The 17,757-nt window shown below is 52.2% G+C and overlaps 1 protein-coding gene across 1 annotated transcript; it reads right to left on the reverse strand.

Annotated features, from left to right (window-relative positions):
- Nucleotides 1-2,107: 2,107 nt before the first annotated feature.
- On the reverse strand, nucleotides 2,108-17,670 carry TOR3A (torsin family 3 member A). Its single transcript, XM_514028.9, has 6 exons — nucleotides 15,718-17,670; nucleotides 15,052-15,165; nucleotides 12,209-12,474; nucleotides 10,011-10,189; nucleotides 3,893-4,017; nucleotides 2,108-3,143 (listed from the first exon to the last, which is right to left on the reverse strand). Exons 1-6 carry the CDS (start codon nucleotides 15,974-15,976, stop codon nucleotides 2,893-2,895), a joined length of 1,194 nt encoding a protein of 397 aa, XP_514028.5. The 5' UTR covers nucleotides 15,977-17,670; the 3' UTR covers nucleotides 2,108-2,892.
- Between the last annotated feature and the right edge of the window lie 87 nt (nucleotides 17,671-17,757).

A 17,757-nucleotide genomic window follows, 5' to 3' on the forward strand; every position in this document is an offset into this window, starting at 1 on the left:
GTGCTGGGATGAGTTTGCCCACTGCCTAGACAGAGCCAGTTTATCAGGACAGAAGAACTGCAATGGCGAAAGAATAATTCACACAGAGCTGGCTGTGCGGGAGACCGGAGTTTTATTATTACTCAAATCAGTCTCAGAAAACTTGGGGATCAGTTTTTAAGGATAATTTGGTGAGTAAAATCATGGGGAATCGAAGCTGTTCTCTTCTGCTGAGTCAGTTCCTAGGTGGGGGCCACAGAACTGGTTGGCAGGTCCAGGTGGGGCCATCTGGTTGTTAGAAATGAAAAACCTGAAAAGACATCAGAAAGGCCAATCTTAGGTTCACAATAGTGACGTTAACCTTCAGGAGTAATTGGGGAAGTTGCAAATCTTAAGACTTCTAGAATAATGGCTGGTAAGAATTCCAGTTTCTCTCATCTTGACTTGGTGGCCTTTCATTTGTTTTACAAGAACTGTGTAGCCTTTTGGGAAGGGCTATTTAAACAAACTATACACAAAAATCCTTCCCAAAGCTAGTTTGGCCTATGCCCAGGAATGAACAAGGACAGTTTAGAGGTTAGCAAGAAGATGGGGTCAGTTAGGTCTGATATGTCACTCATAATTTTCTCAGTTTATGGATTTTGCAAAAGCGGTTTCATAGGCACTTTATAAAGTTGAACTCATGTCATCCAGCAACCCTGTGAGGTAGGTAGTTATGCTGGAGTGGACACTGAGGCTAAACTGCTTTCCCATGGCCTCACAGTGCTAAGTGATGAAACCATGGCTCCAGCCCTGGTAGTCTGGCTCCAGAGACTGTGTTTGGAACCACTATATTCTGCTGCTTGTCTTGGTTCCCAAGGTGGGAGGTTCAGATCCTCTATTTATGACACCAAACACAGCTGGCCAGTGCTGGAACGAATGCCACGTGTTCTGTCTCTGAGACTTACCCTTCAACGAGTGTATTCAGTGTGTTTAGAGCCTGGTGTGCAGTAGCATCGGGTGGCCTACATCTTCTGGGATGCTTGAGACGGAAAACCTGTAAGTAGCTAACACTGGCTCCATCTGATTGTACCATTAGGCTGAGTTCTCTTTTATCCCTTGAGTGGTATGAAACTAAAACCCTTTTATTTCATTGATTTGAATATTTGAGTACCTAATGTGGCTCAGGGTAGGTACTTTCTAACCTTGAGGCAGTTGAGTAAATGAGCACAATAAACTGTTGAATGTGGGAGAGACAGAAGTGTTTCGTTTTACAAGAACTAAAGGAGAGAGGGTTGAGGAAGCCTTTTATTTTTTTTACTTTACTTTGAGATGGAGTTTCACCTGTCACCCAGGCTGAAGTGCAATGGTGCGATCTCGGACCATTGCACCCACCACCTCCCGGGTTCAAGTGATTCTCCTGCCTCAGCCTCCCGAGTAGCTGCGACTATAGGTGTATGCCATCTCACCTGGTTAATTTTTGTTTAATAGAGACGGGGTTTCACCATGTTAGCCAGGCTGGTCTTGAACTCCTGATGTCAGGTAATGTGAGGAAGGCTTAAATTAAGAAAGGACGTGAGGTGATGACAAATAGAAAAGACAGAAAAGGCTAGGCACAGTGGCTCACGGCTATAATCTCAACACTTTGGGAGACTGAGGCAGGAAGATAGCTTGAGCCCAGGAGTTCCAGACCAGCCTGGGCAACATAGTGACAGACACCCTGACTCTATATGTGTGTATAATATATAAAAAACATAGGGAAAAAAGACCTGTGTTATTCCAGAGGCATGGGAGAAGAACCAAGAAAAGGGGAAAGGCACATAATGAACACTGTGTCTAGACACAGTGCTACATGTCTACACGGTGCCATTTAATCCTCAGAATGACTGCTTTTCTTTTTATAGCTGAGAGTACAGGAGTGAACATTTTCATATATAAGAGCAATGTGCTACGGGAGCCAGTAGGAGGTTGGCATGACTTGGCTTCACTGATGTGGTCCCAAAGCAAACTGACTAGACAGGCAGACCAGTCACATACCCTGCCAGCTCCGCGTGTGCCAGCATCTGCCCTGTCTCTGCCAGGCCTTATCAGGATTACCCAGTGTTTGTTTGTAATTTTGCTAGGTCTCAGAAACAAAGTACGCCAAGGATTTTAGAAAAATCAAAAATTTTAATCTTATCATCTTTACATACAACAAACATGTCAAGACCCCCTATTGTCTTTGAAAAGGTCCCCCCTCCCCCACCAAAATCTGTAGACCATAAGTCTTGGCCTACACTGACCTGATTTGTAAAATATCTTCCTCTGTGTACTTTTCCCTTCAGCCTCAGGCTCTTGGCTGATTCGCTCACGACAGAAGCAGCTTGGCTTTCCTCTGGAAGTTCCAATTTGAAAGCCCACCAGCCCGCAAACCTAGAGTGTATTCTCCACCCCTGGGTCACAGAACTTCGTTCTCCCCGGCTCTGTAACCCAAGGACCCTACAGCCTCTGAGGCCTAACAAACACCCAAGCTCTTCCTTGCAGAAGAGCTGAGATGCTAAGGAGACCATGTGGAGTGTCATAATAAGCCCTTGGGATTTGCTGAGCTCCCACATGGCTTTCTTCAACCACCGGCCCACTTTCTTCAACCACATTTCACTTTGGAATGCGTGTCTTTAAGGCACCAAGTGATCTTAAGAATGGGCTCTGTTTTTGAATTCAGCAATCCAAGTTCCTATCTATCATCTCGGTGGGACCTCCAAAAAAAGCAAGAAAAAGGATTGGCTCGGCTTCTAATGTAAGGCCTGCCTTTTACACACCAGTTGTGTGTTAGTGGCTGCTGGATGCCAGTCCACACCCCCTCAAACACCTCACAGTCCCAAACGGGGTGCTCCTACAGGTCCCAGGGTCCTGTTAGTGGAAGAAAGGCAGTTCCAGGAAGTCTTCCTCTAGCCTTCATGACAGGAAGTAGTTAATCCTCTGGGAAATAGACTTGCAGCCCTGGGAAGAAAAGAGTTGTTCCTCCTTGGGGACATACACCATCATCTGGGCTATTTCATCCAGTGTCTCTTCTTTATACAGGAGCTCCTGGCTCAGGAAGGCATCCCGTGCACACAGCCTCACGTGACGGTACTCCAAAGGCAGGAAGGGGATGAAGTAGTCAATCAGGTTTTCCTTCACAAGACGGCTGTGGCCAAAGCCATTGTCTGAAAGCAAGACCAAAGTTACATGGAGTCTGACCTAGGACTGAACCTAGCTGGAATTTAGCGGGGGTGGGGGTTGCTGTTGGTTTCTTTGAAACAGGGGCTTGCTCTGCCAACCAGGCTGGAGTGCAGTGGTGAGATCTGGGCTCCTTGCAGCCTCCACCTCCTAGGTTCAAGGATCCTCCCATCTCAGCCTGTGAGTAACTGGGACCACAGGCGTACAGCACCACACCTGGCTAATTTTTGTATTTTTTCTAGAGACGGGGTTTCACCATTTTGGCCAGACTGGTCTAGATCTCCTGGACTCAAGTGATCCGCCCGCCTCAGCCTCCCAAAGTGCTGGGATTACAGGTGTGAGCCACCACACCTGGCCCCGACTGAAGAGCTGGGTGAGGTTGGATCTCATCTCTCAACTCCAGGAGTGCTGTCTGCAGCGTATGTCAAGAACTCTACAGCTGTGTCTCCTTTAGGTAAAGTCTTGCAGTGAGACTCAGAGTCTCAGGCCTCAGAGACCACTGCGCCTGTTCTTGGGGCCAGTGCAAACTACTATTTATTTCCAAGCATTCCCAGAAAAGGAGCTCAGGCTTTCTTACCACTTTTCTTGTGCCCACCCAGGGTTGACAATGTGAGATGATTATAGTCTGCCCTCTGTGTTCCCAAGTACCCTGTCTGCTTCATAAACACACATTCCAACAAACACAATTATCACCAGCTGTGGCTCTCACCAGAGGCATATTGAGTCAGTTACTTACCTATGGTCTCCACAATCTCCGCCTGGAGGTGGGGCTCCAGGTGTTCCATCGTAATTTCTTCCCGGGACCATCCAGCCTTGATCAACTTTAGGACCACCTCATTGATTATATCGCCCCTGAGATTACTGAAAGAGACAAGAGCTTGTTAACCCATTTGTTTATATTTAGCTTCCATATATGTTATCTCACCGCTGAAACCAATGCATTAGTGCCTGGAAGAATAGAGGCTGAGGGGCGTGGACCTTCTCTCTCTTCCGGGAGACCTTGTCACAACCTCACAACCCAAAGGTCTGCACAGAAAAGACACTGTCCAGTTTTGCCACCCATTCTCTCTTGTTCCCTCTTGACACACACTTACTGAGACTGTGCTAAGTGCAGGGAGCATGAAAAGATGGTAAGATGTGGTTCTTTTGTGTGGTCTGAGGGGCATCCGTGTATTCGGTTCCAGGACAGTGTGGCAAGCGCTAATGGAGGAGTGACAGTTCTAAGGAGAAGGCTTCAGAGGGAGGATGAGGCTTCTGAGCAAATAAAGACCAAGTAGTGATCATCAGACACTTGGCAAGGAAGGGATGTGTCTAGGCCTGGGTGCGCCAGAGGAGCACAGGCATGAAAGGCTGGCTAAGGCTAGGGTGAGGAGGGCTTTGTCTGCCATGTGCATGGACTTGAGCTTATGGACCATGGAGAAGGGATGGAAAGGAGGATTTAAGAATTAGTTATGGAGGCACAATTGAAAAACCCTGTAACTGATGGATGTGAGAAGTGAAAGGAGGTCATCAAAGAACAAGCGTTAGCCTCAAGCTGCTTGCTGTCCCCCTTAACAGAGGTGGAACACGGAAAGGTGGAGATGAAAGTTTGGTTTTACACACGTTTGAGTGTTTTTTGCTTGCCTGTGATCTCTCTCAGGTTGTGATATCACTGGGCAACTGGAATTACGGGTCTGAAGCACAGAAAGTGATTTGGGTTAGAGATAGAAGGGAGAAAGGGGATAAGGAGAGAAGATGCAACCGTAGAGCCACCAGCAGGGAAGCTGGGACAGAGGTAGTGGAGACTTGGACTTCCTCCGCCCTCCACGGCCCAGGCATACTTCTCCCCCACCTCACTGCACTCTCCTCCCCTCCCTGGGCTGCAGCCTCAGCCAGCTCCACCAGCTCCTTAAACCAAGGCCTTGCCCATCTCCACATCAATGCACTTGCACTTCCCCGTGCTTTCTCTCTTTTTGGAGACAGTCTCATTCTGTCACCCAGATTGGAGTACAGTGGCGTGATTTTGGCTCACTGCAGCCTCCACCTCCCCAGGCTCAGCTGATCCTCTCACCTCAGCCTCCTAAGTAGCTGAGACTGCAGGTACATGCCACCCTACCCAGCTATTTTTTTTTTTTTTCTTGAGACAGAGTTTCACTCTTGTTGCCCAGGCTGGAGTGCAGTGGCGTGATCTCAGCTCACAGCAGCCTCTGCCTCCCGGATTCAAGAGATTCTCCTGCCTCAGCCTCCCAAGTAGCTGGGATTACAGGCACATGCCACAATGCCCAGCTAATTTTTTTAGTAGAGACAGGGTTTCACCATGTTGGCCAGGCTGGTCTCAAACTCCTGACCTCAGCTGATCTGCCCGCCTCCCAAAGTGCTAGGATGACAGGTGTGCCCGGCCCTATTTTTAAAATTTTTTTGTAGAGACGGGGTCTCACTATGTTCCCTAGGCTGGTCTCAAACTCCTAGACTCAAGTGATTCTCCCACCTCAGTCTCCCAAAGTGTTGGGATGACAGGCATGAGCCACTAGGCCTAGCCTCCCTTGCATTTTCCTCAGGTCCAGCAGAATGAGGGAGGGTAAAGGACGGGTGAAGGCAGGTGGCAGGTTAAGGAGTGGGGAACCAGTATCTCCATCTCTTTCCCTCCTTACCCAGCTCTGAAAGCCCCCATGACACCTACCAGTATATTAACTCACATCTTTGCTCATTTAGCCTGTGACCACACCCTGTTGACTAGGCTCCATGGGGGCTGCTGGGAAATGAGGGGAGCTGTGTGGTTCTCTCCCTCCCTGCCTCCACCATTGGGTAGAGGCTAAGGCTGGGCAGGCGTCCTTCCCTGCCACGCAGGTTAAGCCCGGACAGCCAAGTTGTCTAGCTAGGTGCCTCATCGTAGGGGGAGGTGCTAATGTGTCTTTCACTGCCAGAATTTACCAGGGGCTGAGAGCTCCCAGCTGGAGGAGCCCGGCAGGAACAAGGGCCATCTGCAGTGCTTGCTCAAGGTCAGTTGCTCAGCCAGGCTTCCCCGGGGAAGCTGCTCACAACACTCTTCCGCTTTCTGACACTGCCCCTGCTGCAGGAAGGCCTTCCAGGCACATGATCTGTGCACATAGGAGCAGCCACAGTTGCATCAGCTGAGGCAAGACCCTGCTGCCAGGGCATTGCCCCATCCTGCATTCCCCACAGGAGGCAGGCAGCACTGTTTACGTTGGCAGGGGCTGGAAGGCAGGATCCAGGGTGCTGTGAAACCCCACAGAGTGATACTCCCTCACCCTGTCCTAGGGGCACGGACTCCAGGGCCTTCTCCATTCTGTAAGGTGCTTACGTGGGTAAAGAGAGGTCCCATCACATAGGGCAGGAAGCTTGGCCTGTTTATTTCTGTAACCCCAGTGCTATGTGCGTATCAGGCACTCAGCCTTTAGTAAATAAAGGGACATCTCTGCACATGTGTCTGCACCATCTCCACCCTTCTCAATCTCTCCTGTTTTGTCCCATAGCCAAAGTCCCTTTTCTTCCACCACTTTAGAGGCTTTAATCTCACCCACTGACCCATAACCTGGGGCCCCTCTCTACGCGCCGCCCCTCCCATCTTCAGGACCACCACTCTGGCACCAGCGTTCTACCTTTAGACAGACACTGTCTTTCTGGAGCACCTCAATTCCCTTCCACAACCTCCCAGCTCATCTGCTGACCTGGATCGCTGGGAAGTCTGGAGGGGCCAGAGGGCACCTCTCTCAACCAGCCCTCATCCCTCCTCTCCAGCCCCTGCCAGGGCTGATCTCACCAGCCCTTATCCCTAAGACCCCAAAGGAAGGGGACTTCAGGCCTCACCAGAGAACTGGTTGTTACTGGTAACAAACCCCATGCTAACTGCTACATCTTTCCTAAAGAACAGACATAGACTCAGTCATCTCTTTGAGCCTTAGTGTTCTCATTTATAAAGTCAGGACTGGACCAATCTAAGCTGTCCTCTCATTAGTCAACAGGCAGCCAACAGACACTGGGGGCTGGAGTGCAAGGCCCACGACTCCACAAATAATTTCTATTTGTGTAGTTCTGTAATTTTTCAAAGTCCTTTCTATCCTTTTCCTGACAACAGCACAAAGGAAACAGGCTTTAATTACCCTTGTCACTTTACAGCTCCCATGAGAACAGAGCAGCAGCTCCGATCGCAGAGTTCCACGTTCCTGTCCTGCCACGTGAGCCCATTCCTGCAGCCTTCTATACTTGGCAGAAGTGGGCGAAGTAATGTTACTTTCCTGGTGCCCAGTCACCGGCCCCAATTCCCTGGCCCGGATGAAGGACAGGCTCTGAGCACCACACTCAACTCCCTGCTTCAGCTCCCACCTCCTCTCTCCTGCCACCAGGGGGAAGCCAGCAAAGCCACTGGCAACTCACTTCAAACAGCAGGTTTAGGATTTATTTCAGAATTAAACTGCTGCTCTTCCTTCGTGCAGTATGACTTGGTCACTCTAGCAGTTTGAATCAGCTGTGCTTTTCTTTCATGCCCTAGAATCCTTATTACTATGGATGATTAACTGAAGCTCATTATAGAAATCAAGTCCAGAGACTCCAATATCAACAGAGTGTCTCCTCCCAGCCATCGCTGGACTACCTGAGAACTTGAGGTTGAGAGGCTGCCGCCCTGGACAGCCTGGGCACAGACTATGTCAGCCCAGCCCTCGGCTGGAGGGGGGACCTCTGGCTCGTAAAGGCTGGGCACAGGCCCACACCAGAGCCACTAGAACCTAAGGCCACATCTTTTTAATGTGTCCTTTATCAAAGGCTCCTGGGGGACCTCCCCACCCTGCTGTGGCATGGAGGAGTCTGGCAGGCGGCTTTCCCACAGGCCCCCCACCCCCCACCCCGCCCACAACCACATGGCCTCGGACAGTCCACCCAGGCTGGGTCACTGGGGGAAAGGACGGCGGCTGGAGGGTGGTGCTGTCAGGTCGACGGCCAAAATACTACAAAGGCTAACATTTGCCTGGAGACTGCAGCGTCACCGGGTCACGTTAGGCAATCACGGCCCAGGTGAGGTTTTCCAAGCTGAGAAGTGGGTGGGAGAGTCTGTGTGGCTGGCACCACCTGAAGCCGGGAGACCCCTGTCTCGGGGAGAGGGAGGAGGAAGACACTCAGCGCAAGGGAGATCCCTGTGGAAGCGAAAGGGAGGCCCGAGGCTGGGTCACCATGCTTTGCTCCGTGCCGTGGGAAGGACTGGCTTCCGCATCGGTGGTTCAGAGGGTCCCCTGGACTGCCCGACCCAGGGCTCAGGTGGAGAAACCACAGAGCACCCAGGTGACTCCTCTGTTCAGGCTCATCTGCATGTTGCAGCCCCCACCTGACTCTGTAACAGGAGGAGAGGTGAGCCCGGCTGCCTCCGACGGTGGGAAATAGTACAGAACGTGGGAATAAGAACTAACTGGAAGAATGTATTGTCCTCACCTCCTGGTTCTGGGCACTCAAATCATGCAAGAGATCTCTCTCTCCTCTTAAAAATCACCCTGGGCGCCCCACTCCCCTCCCACTTCGCAATGCATTTTAAGTCTCCACAGCTTCACCTGCAGACCAGGAACGGCTTCCCACCACTACACAGAAATCCCAACCCAGCAACGGCTTAAACCTGTTTCACTTTTTTTTTTTTTTTTTGAGATGGAGTCTCTTGTTGCCCAGGCTGGAGTGCAATGGTGTGATCTCAGCTCACTGCAACCTCCGCCTCCCAGGTTCAAGTGATTCTCCTGCCTCAGCCTCCTGAGTAGCTGGGATTACAGGCACCTGCCACCACACCCAGCTAATTTTTGTATTTTTAGTAGACAGGCCACTGCGCCTGGAACCTCTTTCACTTCCTCTTGTGAATCCACACCGAAACTAGATCTGCCCTCCACAGCTCAACCCTTCACCCCTCCACACTCCCCAAGCTAGGATGAAAATCAGCATCCCCTCACCAACTTCCCCATCCTCACAAAGTGCGCCCTGCAGCTTGGGAAACCCCCCCAGCAAGCAAGTGCTGGCCTGGGGAAGGCGAGGCCGGAGTGGAGTTGGGAAGGGAGCACTCAGTTTGACTCCTACCGAGGCTCGAGCTGTTGTGAAGCCTTCAAATTGGGTCAACAAGGGCCCGAACTCGACTTGTAACAGACACAGGACTCCCCCAGTTGGATCCTCCGCAAAAAGATGAGGTTGGACAAGTTATTTCTAAGTTGGCTTCGCGCAAAGATGTCAGTGAAAGCACAGGAACCTCAGTGCAGTGATTCAGTGACTGGGTCCCGCATGGTAGTGTCACAACTGAACTACAGGTACTCAGAGGAAGCATGGGTTTCTCAACCCGTACACCCTGGATTTTAAGCCAGTGATGACTTCTCATAATCGGAGAAGAAACAGACTTCCAAGGCTGAAGGAAGAAATGGCCGTGTTGGACTTGATGGGAGACTATGCCGTTCTCTAACCAGGCTTGCCTTGGGAATTTGTTTCAAAAAATCTGTCACCCAGATTGGAGTGCAGTGGCCCGATCTCAGCTCACTGCAACCCCCACCTCCTGGGTTCAAGCGATTCTCCCACCTCAGCCTCCCGAGTAGCTGGGACTACAGGCACATGTCACCACGCCCAGCTAATTTTTATATTTTTTGTAGACATGGGGTTTCACTATGTTGCCCAGGCTGGTCTTGAACTCCTGGACTCAAGGGACCCGGCCGCCTTGGCCTCCCAAAGTGCTGGGATTACAGGTGTGAGCTACCACAGCTGGCTGCTGCTTTCTGTACCAGAGTTTGTGCTGTTTTTTTCTTGAGGAAAGGTTCTGAACCTGGGGGCGTGTGGAAGCCTCCACTGCCAGCTAGTATCTTCCCCTCCCCCAGCCCTCCTGACTATTGTTCCCCAGAACCCACCTGAGAAACAGAAAGATAGTCCATGGAGACTCAGCCCTGTGGCCCTCAGGGGCCCGGCGTTCTAAGTGTGGCCCAAGGACCTCCAGCAGCCCTGGGTGCAGCTTCTCCGCTTCATCGAAGATGAACAGGGTCTGGTGGCAGAGCTGCTGCGTCTCCCGGATCTGGCTCATCAGCTGCTCCTGCACGGGATATAGGGAGCAGCTGGGAAAGTGGTGACTCCTTCCACCTCCCGCCTTGAGGGCGTGGTTTCCCCTGGGCATGTGCAATGGACCCCCTGGGGCTGGGTTCCCCGCCCCCCGCCCCCCGCCAGAACCTATCAAATCCAAGCTCTTGGGGAGGGCCTAGGACATTTGCATCTGACCAGCTCCCAGGTGATTCTCAAGCACCCTGAGGGTTGAAAGCTAAACAAGGTGAAGCCAGCCTGGGGACTGACTAGGAGACAGCCTAGAAAGGAGTGGGGAGAAGCCCTTCTGCCCTTGAGAAGGGGCCCCTGCTCCAGCCCTGCTCTCTCCTCTCCAGGACTACGTCCCATCCAGGAGCTAACAATGTCCACACGCCTGCAAACTTTCATTACTTCTACAACAAAAAAATCCAGGCGCAACTTCCCTGTTTAAGCTCAGGGTCTATTCCCAGGGGGTGGATAGGAGTTGAGCTTTCATACAGGGGTGATGGGCAAAGAGAGGCTCATGTGCCCAGAGGCAGCCACAGTCCCCTGCCCTGAACTCCCGGGTGCAGAGCGCCCACTGGCACCCTGGCTGGGCCGAGATCTCAGGGGAGCAAGCCTGCTGAAGGACTGACTGGGCCTAACCAACATCCAACTTGGCTCCTGCAAGGGGCTGTGGAGGCTTCCTTGCCCCAGGCAAGACAGTAAACCCTCAAGTGAAAAGATGGTTCTTTGCAATGTTCATCGAAATGGGCAGGGAATGAATATATTATTCAGGGCCAGCTCCCACTCCAGAGCCCACACTCCCTGTCTACTGGGTGCACCTTTGTGGGGGAAAGTGTGAGGTGCAGGGCTGTGCACATGCCAGTTTTCACAGCAGGGAAGCTGGGGCTGCAGCAGTCTTCCCACAGTCTAAGCCAGACAGTTCTGCCCGGAAAGGCCCAGCTCAGCCTGCCCCTGCCCTCCAAAGCCATATGGAAACTGCCAGGAGACGCGGGCAGCCTCTGTCCTCAGACGCTGACATAATCTTCCCAGGTGAACACATTCCAAATATTAAAACAAAGCCAAAGACAGGTGCAGTCAATTCTGTCAGGCTCTTCTGGTATGTTTTCAATACTACATGGCTGAATTAGTAGAAGAAACCCAAAATGGCAGAACAGCCAAGGAAATTTCTGTCCATCCACTTGCTGGTATATAATAAGCTGATACGGGAAGACATGAAAAAATCAGGTAAGATAGGATAGGCCTGTTTTCTTTTTTTTTGAGATGGAGTCTTGCTCTGTTGCCCAGGCTGGAGTGCAGCGGCACGATCTCGGCTCACTGCAAGCTCCGCCTCCCGGGTTCACGCCATTCTCCTGCCTCAGCCTCCCGAGTAGCTGAGACTACAGGTGCCCGCCACCACGCCCAGCTAAGTTGTTGTATTTTTAGTAGAGACGGGGTTTCACCGTGTTAGCCAGGATGGTCTCGATCTCCTGACCTCGTGATCCACCCACCTAGGCTTCCCAAAGTGCTGGGATTACAGGCGTGAGCCACCATGTCCGGCCAATAGGCCTGTTTAAATTTTAAAAAGGCAGGATATACAACTTTCTGTCCAACGTAGTTACAATGACAAAGAGCCTGGGGAAAGGTTCCGCACCAAAGGCAGCACATAAAATGCTACCTCTCCTTAGCAGACAAGGGTGTGTCCGTGTGGAGAGTCTGACAGTTTTTGCTTTTCTCTGTTCTACACTGCAGTCTGTGACATTTCACTACTTCTACAACAAAAATCAACATGCAGCGTCCCTGCTTAAGCGCAGTGTCCAGCCTCTCGAGTGTGGCTGTTTGGGGACAGAGCAGGGGGTGGTGTTTGGAATGCCAGTCTCCTCCACATGCTAAGGGCCTCTGTGAGGAGTGGACGGAGTGGCTCTGTCACAGGTTCTGCCACCTGTCCCCACCTCCCCAGGCTTCTCCAGAGCCCATTTCCTTGCAAGGAAGGGCTGGCAGAAGGGTCTCCCTCCCAGCACAGAGGCCTCACCCCAGCCCTGGTCGGCCTCACCTTGTACAAGTCCACATATTTGGGGTGAGGAAAGTGGAACGTGGCGATGAACATCCTGACACAGTCACTCATCAGCCCGTCCCGATACAGGTTCTCCACCAGCATCCGTGCCACGAAGTTCTTGCCTGTGCCAGACCAGCCGTGGAACGACAGAGCAAGGGCCTTTTCTGGCTGGGGCGTCTCTAAGTAGCCCCTCACTGTTCTTAGGACCAGCTGCTGGACCAAATGCTGGCCATGCAGCCGCACATTCAGGTCCCACTCTAAGCCTAAGGACAGGAAAGAGGTAGTCACAGCAAAAGGCACACACAGGCCCATCCACCACAACAGCCAACAGCCCAGAAACCAAGCAACTCTGAATCTCTCTCGGGTGGAATCAGTTACTCCTCCTGTTTGGCCTTAGAATAAGAAGCCAGAGGGCAGACTTTGTAGCAGAAGGGATTCAAGGACTACTTTCTTTTTTTTTTTTTTTGAGATGGAGTCTTGCTCTGTCACCAGGCTGGAGTGCAGTGGCGCAATCTCGGCTCACTGCAACCTCCGCCTCCCTGGTTCAAGCGATTCTCCTGCCTCAGCCTCCTGAGTGGCTGGGATTGCAGGTGCCCACCACCATGCCCAGCTAATTTTTGTATTTTTAGTAGAGACGGGGTTCACCAGGTTGGCTAGGCTTGTCTTGAACGCCTGACCTCAAGATCCGCCCACCTCGGCCTCCCAAAGTGCTGGGATTACAGGCGTGAGCCATTGCGCCCAGCCTCAAGGACTACTTTTTGAAGAGTTTGGGAAATCAAGATGGGACTCAGGGAGAGTGGAATCACCCTTCCTGAAGATCCTGCAGATACCCAGAACAGTTGGCACAGACCTGTCTAGGGAGGAACCCTGTCCCCCATGTCCTGAGGCTGCTCCCATCCCTTGGTTTCAGGGCTCCCTGTTTTATGGAGAAGCCTGATTTTATTCATTCTCATTCAATTCAGCCAACACTTGGTGAGAGCAGCTCCAGTGTGCAAAGCCTTCTGCTAGGCCTAACTTCCTCCTCTCAGACGTGAGGTTGTAGGATTTGGAGATGGCGCTACCAGGAGCCACAGTGCAGACAGGCAGGGTGTGCTGCCAGCTGTGGGTGAGCATTCCAAATCCAGGATCAATTGGTTGAACACCTTAAGCCAGCCCAGAGCAGGTATTCTGGAGCCTTGGGAGGTCAAGGTCTATGATAAAACATTGAGGGCATCACACATTGCTCCAAAAGTAGTAGTGACATAGAAGAAAATTAACATTTGCTGCTTTTTTCTCTGTATTCAGAACTGGGCTAAGTGTTTTACATTTGGTCTTCACAATTCTGCAAGGCAGGCATTATTATTCCCATTTAAAGCTGAGGAAACTGGCTGGGCGAGGTGGTTCCCGCCTGTAATCCCAGCACTTTGGGAGGCTGAGGCGGGCGGATCACGAGGTCAGGAGTTTGAGACCAGCCTAGCCAACATGGTGAACCCCCTCTCTAATAAAAATACAAAAATTAGCTGGGCATGGTGGTGGGCACCTATAATCCCAGCCACTCGGGAGGCTGAGGGAAGAGAATCGCTTGAACCTGGGAGGCAGAGTTTGCAGTGAGCCGAGATTGCTCCAGCCTAGGTGACAGAGACTGACTTGGTCTCAAAATAAATAAGTAAAAAAAATAAAATAAAATACAGCTGAGGAAACGGACACTTGGGAAGGACTCTTCAGTTTGCCAGCAAGGAAGAGGCACGACTAGGAGGGGTCTCCAATCCGCTGGCCAGAACAATTTGGATATCCAGGCCCTTGTCGAACAAAAGGCATGTTGAGGACAGAAAGTAACTTGCTAATTGCTACCTAGGGTCTTATCCAAGTCAGCAGTGATCCAAATTAAGATTTCCTGACCTGTATGTAGTCCTATCTTCTGTCCTGAGCCAGACTGTGTCCCTAAACACACTGTGTTATTGGCATTTTGGCCAATTAAGTGACCTAAATATCTGGGGTGGGCCTCATTTATGGAGATTGAAGGAGCTGGGATCAGGAGAACTCTGGGCAAGAAATTGCTGCTGGGGAAAAGAGAGGAAGCTTTTGCAAATGTCTGAATAGGTTTCAGAACATGGGGCCAAAGATCACCTTGTGAGAGTGAAAATGCAAATCAACTGCGATATGCAAATCAAGCCACCCAAACTAATTAGAAAATACTGGTTGCCATGGCACAGTGGCTCACGCCTGTAATCACAGCACTTTGGGAGGCCAAGGCAGGCAAATCACAAGGTCAGGAGTTCGAGACCGGCCTGGCCAACATGGTGAAACCCCCCCTCCTCTACTAAAAATACAGAAATTAGCCGGACGTGGTGGCAGGCACCTGTAATCCCAGCTACTCGGGAGGCTGAGGCAGGAAAATTGCTTGAACCCAGGAGGCGGAGGGTGCAGTGAGCTGAGATCGCACCACTGCACTCCAGTGTGGGTGACAGAGCAAGCCCCCGTCTCAAAAAAAAAAAAAAAAAAAAAAAAAAAGAAGAAAAGAAAGGGACACTTTTAATCACAACCCAGAATTTCTGATCAGTTCTCTCACTGGATAGTTCCAGCCCCCTCTGAGAGGTAGCTGTTTCTGTTTAGAGTGAAACAAGGTGCTCTGGGCCTGACAAACAGCTCAGTTTGCCTGGGCTATTAAGCTAGAGGCTAAAAAGGGGCTTCCCTGACTCAAGCATTTGGTACTCCCTCAAAACTTCAGTCAGACTGTGGCAGTTCCTGCTTGTCGGGAGGCTGGGCAGGATGACGAAAGGTCCCTTGCATCTAACCATTTCCCCTGGACTGCCTCCCCTCCCCACAGATCCCTAGCCCCTTGAAGCCATGCGGGGTCCAACCTGTAAAGTTGTTGGAGATTCTGCAATCCCCTCTAGGGCAGCAGTCTTTGAAGCTGCAGTACCACGTGGTCAGGAGATCCAGGTACCGCTGGCCCAACAGAGGAAGGCGCCAGCCTGGAAAAGGAGGAGCTGTGAGACCGAGAGGAGACCATCCGGTGCTCGACAGTGATGCGGCAACCTTGCCACACAACTTGTCAGGGACAGAGGGACACCCAGAACTCAGATTCCAACTCCCAGCCCCGACTCGGCCCACTGTCGGTCCTCAAGCCCTGCGTCCAAAAGCAGCAAGGGAGACGGCAGTCACCAGGCATGTCCACAGCGGACGTTCCCTAGAGCTGTCAAGAGCAACACCTTCGAATAACTCCAGGGTGGGCTGGGAGATGGCACAGGCGGTGCGAGAGAATCTGGAAAGCGCGGGGATCAGGGGAGGCGGGGGACGGGAAGCCGGGCGCCAGGGGGGTGCGCCGGGGACGCGGGTGGGGCAAGGGCGGTGATGGGGCTCCCTGCTCCGCGGAGGCTGCCCCCGCCCACAGCCGGTACCGGCGGCTGAGCAGAGCAGGACTGCGGGCCCAGATGTCGCCCCGGACAGGAGCGAGGCGACCACAGCCGCGCCCGGATCGCACTCTGCTCCGCAGCGAACGGCGGGCCGTGGGGACGGGGTCTTACCCAGGGGCCCCGTGGCTGCCTCCTCGTCCTCGTCACAGTCGTCGGGCCACACCTGGCAGCTGAAGAGCGTCCAGTACCGCTTGGAGAGGGCACCCGCCGCCCTGAGCTGCTCCTGCAGGCGCTGGAAGCCCGGCCAGGCCCAGGCCGAGCCCGGCTGGTCGGTTCCCTCCCACGGCCTGGAGGCGCCGCGGGGCTCAGGCGCGCCCGGGAGCAGCAGCAGGAGAAAGAGCCAAAGCTGGCACCACGGACCGCGAAGCATGGCCGGCCCCGAGCTGCGGGACCCTCCGGCTGCCGGCCTAGCCAGGCTCCCTTAAACCCGGGGCGGTCAGGCGGGGACCGCACTTCCTAGGCGGGCGTGAACCCGGGATTGGTGTTGCTGTGGCGACCGGCGGGCCGGGCTGAGTGCGCACTGGCAGCCTCCGTACACGTGACCCAGGCGGGAACCCGAAACCCTGTCTGGGGTCCTGAGAGGCAGTCCCGAGACTGACTTCAGGCCAGGTGCAACTAGCCGGCTTCCAGGAAGCAGTTTATTCTGGGTCGTGATTGTGGTTGCAAAGAAGGTGAACTCAGGCTTTGAAATGGCCACTGTCAATCACTCCGCTAGGACTTTCGGACGGCTCTGGTGGCCCATCAGAGGCCTACCGAATAAGGACACTCCTGCTTTGCCTCGCGTTTGCAGATCAACTTCCCGCCAACCTGTTAGAGGAAGCCGGTAAACCGTCTCAGTCAGGAGCGTTAGGCAGGCCAGGGGAGTCAGCTGAGTGGAGAAGAGGCCCTGGAAAGAAGGGCACAGCTAGGTGCCTGTCTGCAAGGTTGCCCTGGCTCCTCCGCAGAGGGAAATGAAACCGCAGCAAAACACCAGCAGGTTTCCACAGTGGGAGTCCACGAAAAGCAAGAGGAAGCTGATTGATGGGCTCCAGTCTGGAGGTGTTTGGAGTTTGGAAACCCCCCGAGTCATGGGTAAATCATAAGGCGTCATGTCAATGTAATTATATCTCATAAAAAGCCGAAGTACTGTGTGCACTTTCTTGACTAGGTTTGCAACTTTCAAGTGCTGGGACTGAGCAGCCCATCCGACACCATTGGCAAAAGACTACAGGGCCTCTTTCCCTCAGCGCTCTCTTCTCTATAGCGAGGAGCATGGAACAAGGCTGTTAGATTTCAGAAGAGCTTAATGCATTGTTTAAAATCACCTGGCTTACTTCAGCCAAGCCAAAAAGCCGTCTTGTCTTAGGAGAAAACTGCTGTCTAGAGAGATCAGAGGACTTGGCTAATGTCATATGTTTAGTGGCTTTGAGGTTGGGCCCTCCAGACAGTAAGGTGAATACTAGCACCGTGTCTCACAAATGTCACAGGCAACTTGATTCATCTGTTCACCCCAGTCTCTTAGATCACACCCAGTGCCAGGTCTGCTCCATTCTCAGCAGCTCACCAAATTTGTGCCTTTCATTCGAACAGCTACAGAAACTAGATAAGCATCTTTGCTAGGACACGAGGTTGAGTTGAAAAGTAAAATGTTTATAGTGTCTCAGCCATTCAGTGTGATGTCAAAAACTTTTCATAGAGTAGCAGCCATGGCACCAGCCCAGCACTGTGTACATCGAGCTTGCGGAGTCCACCGGAGTCAGTTAACAGCACATACACCACAGTGCTTATTGGAAAACCAAAAAAAATTAGGCCGGGTGTGGTGGCTCACGCCTGTAATCCTAGCACTTTAGAAGGCCGAGGCGGGCGGATCACCTGAGATCAGGAGTTCGAGACCAGCCTGGCCAACATGGTGAAACCCAGTCTCTACTAAAAATCCAAAAATTAGCCGAGTGTGATGGTGCGCGTCTGTAATCCCAGCTACTCAGGAGGCTGAGGCAGGAGAATGGCTTGAACCCAGGGGGCGGAGGTTGCAGTGAGCCAAGATGGTGCCACTGCACTCCAGCCTGGGTGACAGAGCAGGGCTCCATCTCAAAAAAAAAAAAAAAAAAAAAAAAAAAAAAAAAAAAAAAAAAAGAAGAGAAAAGAAAAAAAATTAACTCACTCAACAAATGT

This window comes from Pan troglodytes, chromosome 1, assembly GCF_028858775.2.
Source record: "Pan troglodytes isolate AG18354 chromosome 1, NHGRI_mPanTro3-v2.0_pri, whole genome shotgun sequence".
Lineage (NCBI taxonomy): Eukaryota > Metazoa > Chordata > Mammalia > Primates > Hominidae > Pan > Pan troglodytes.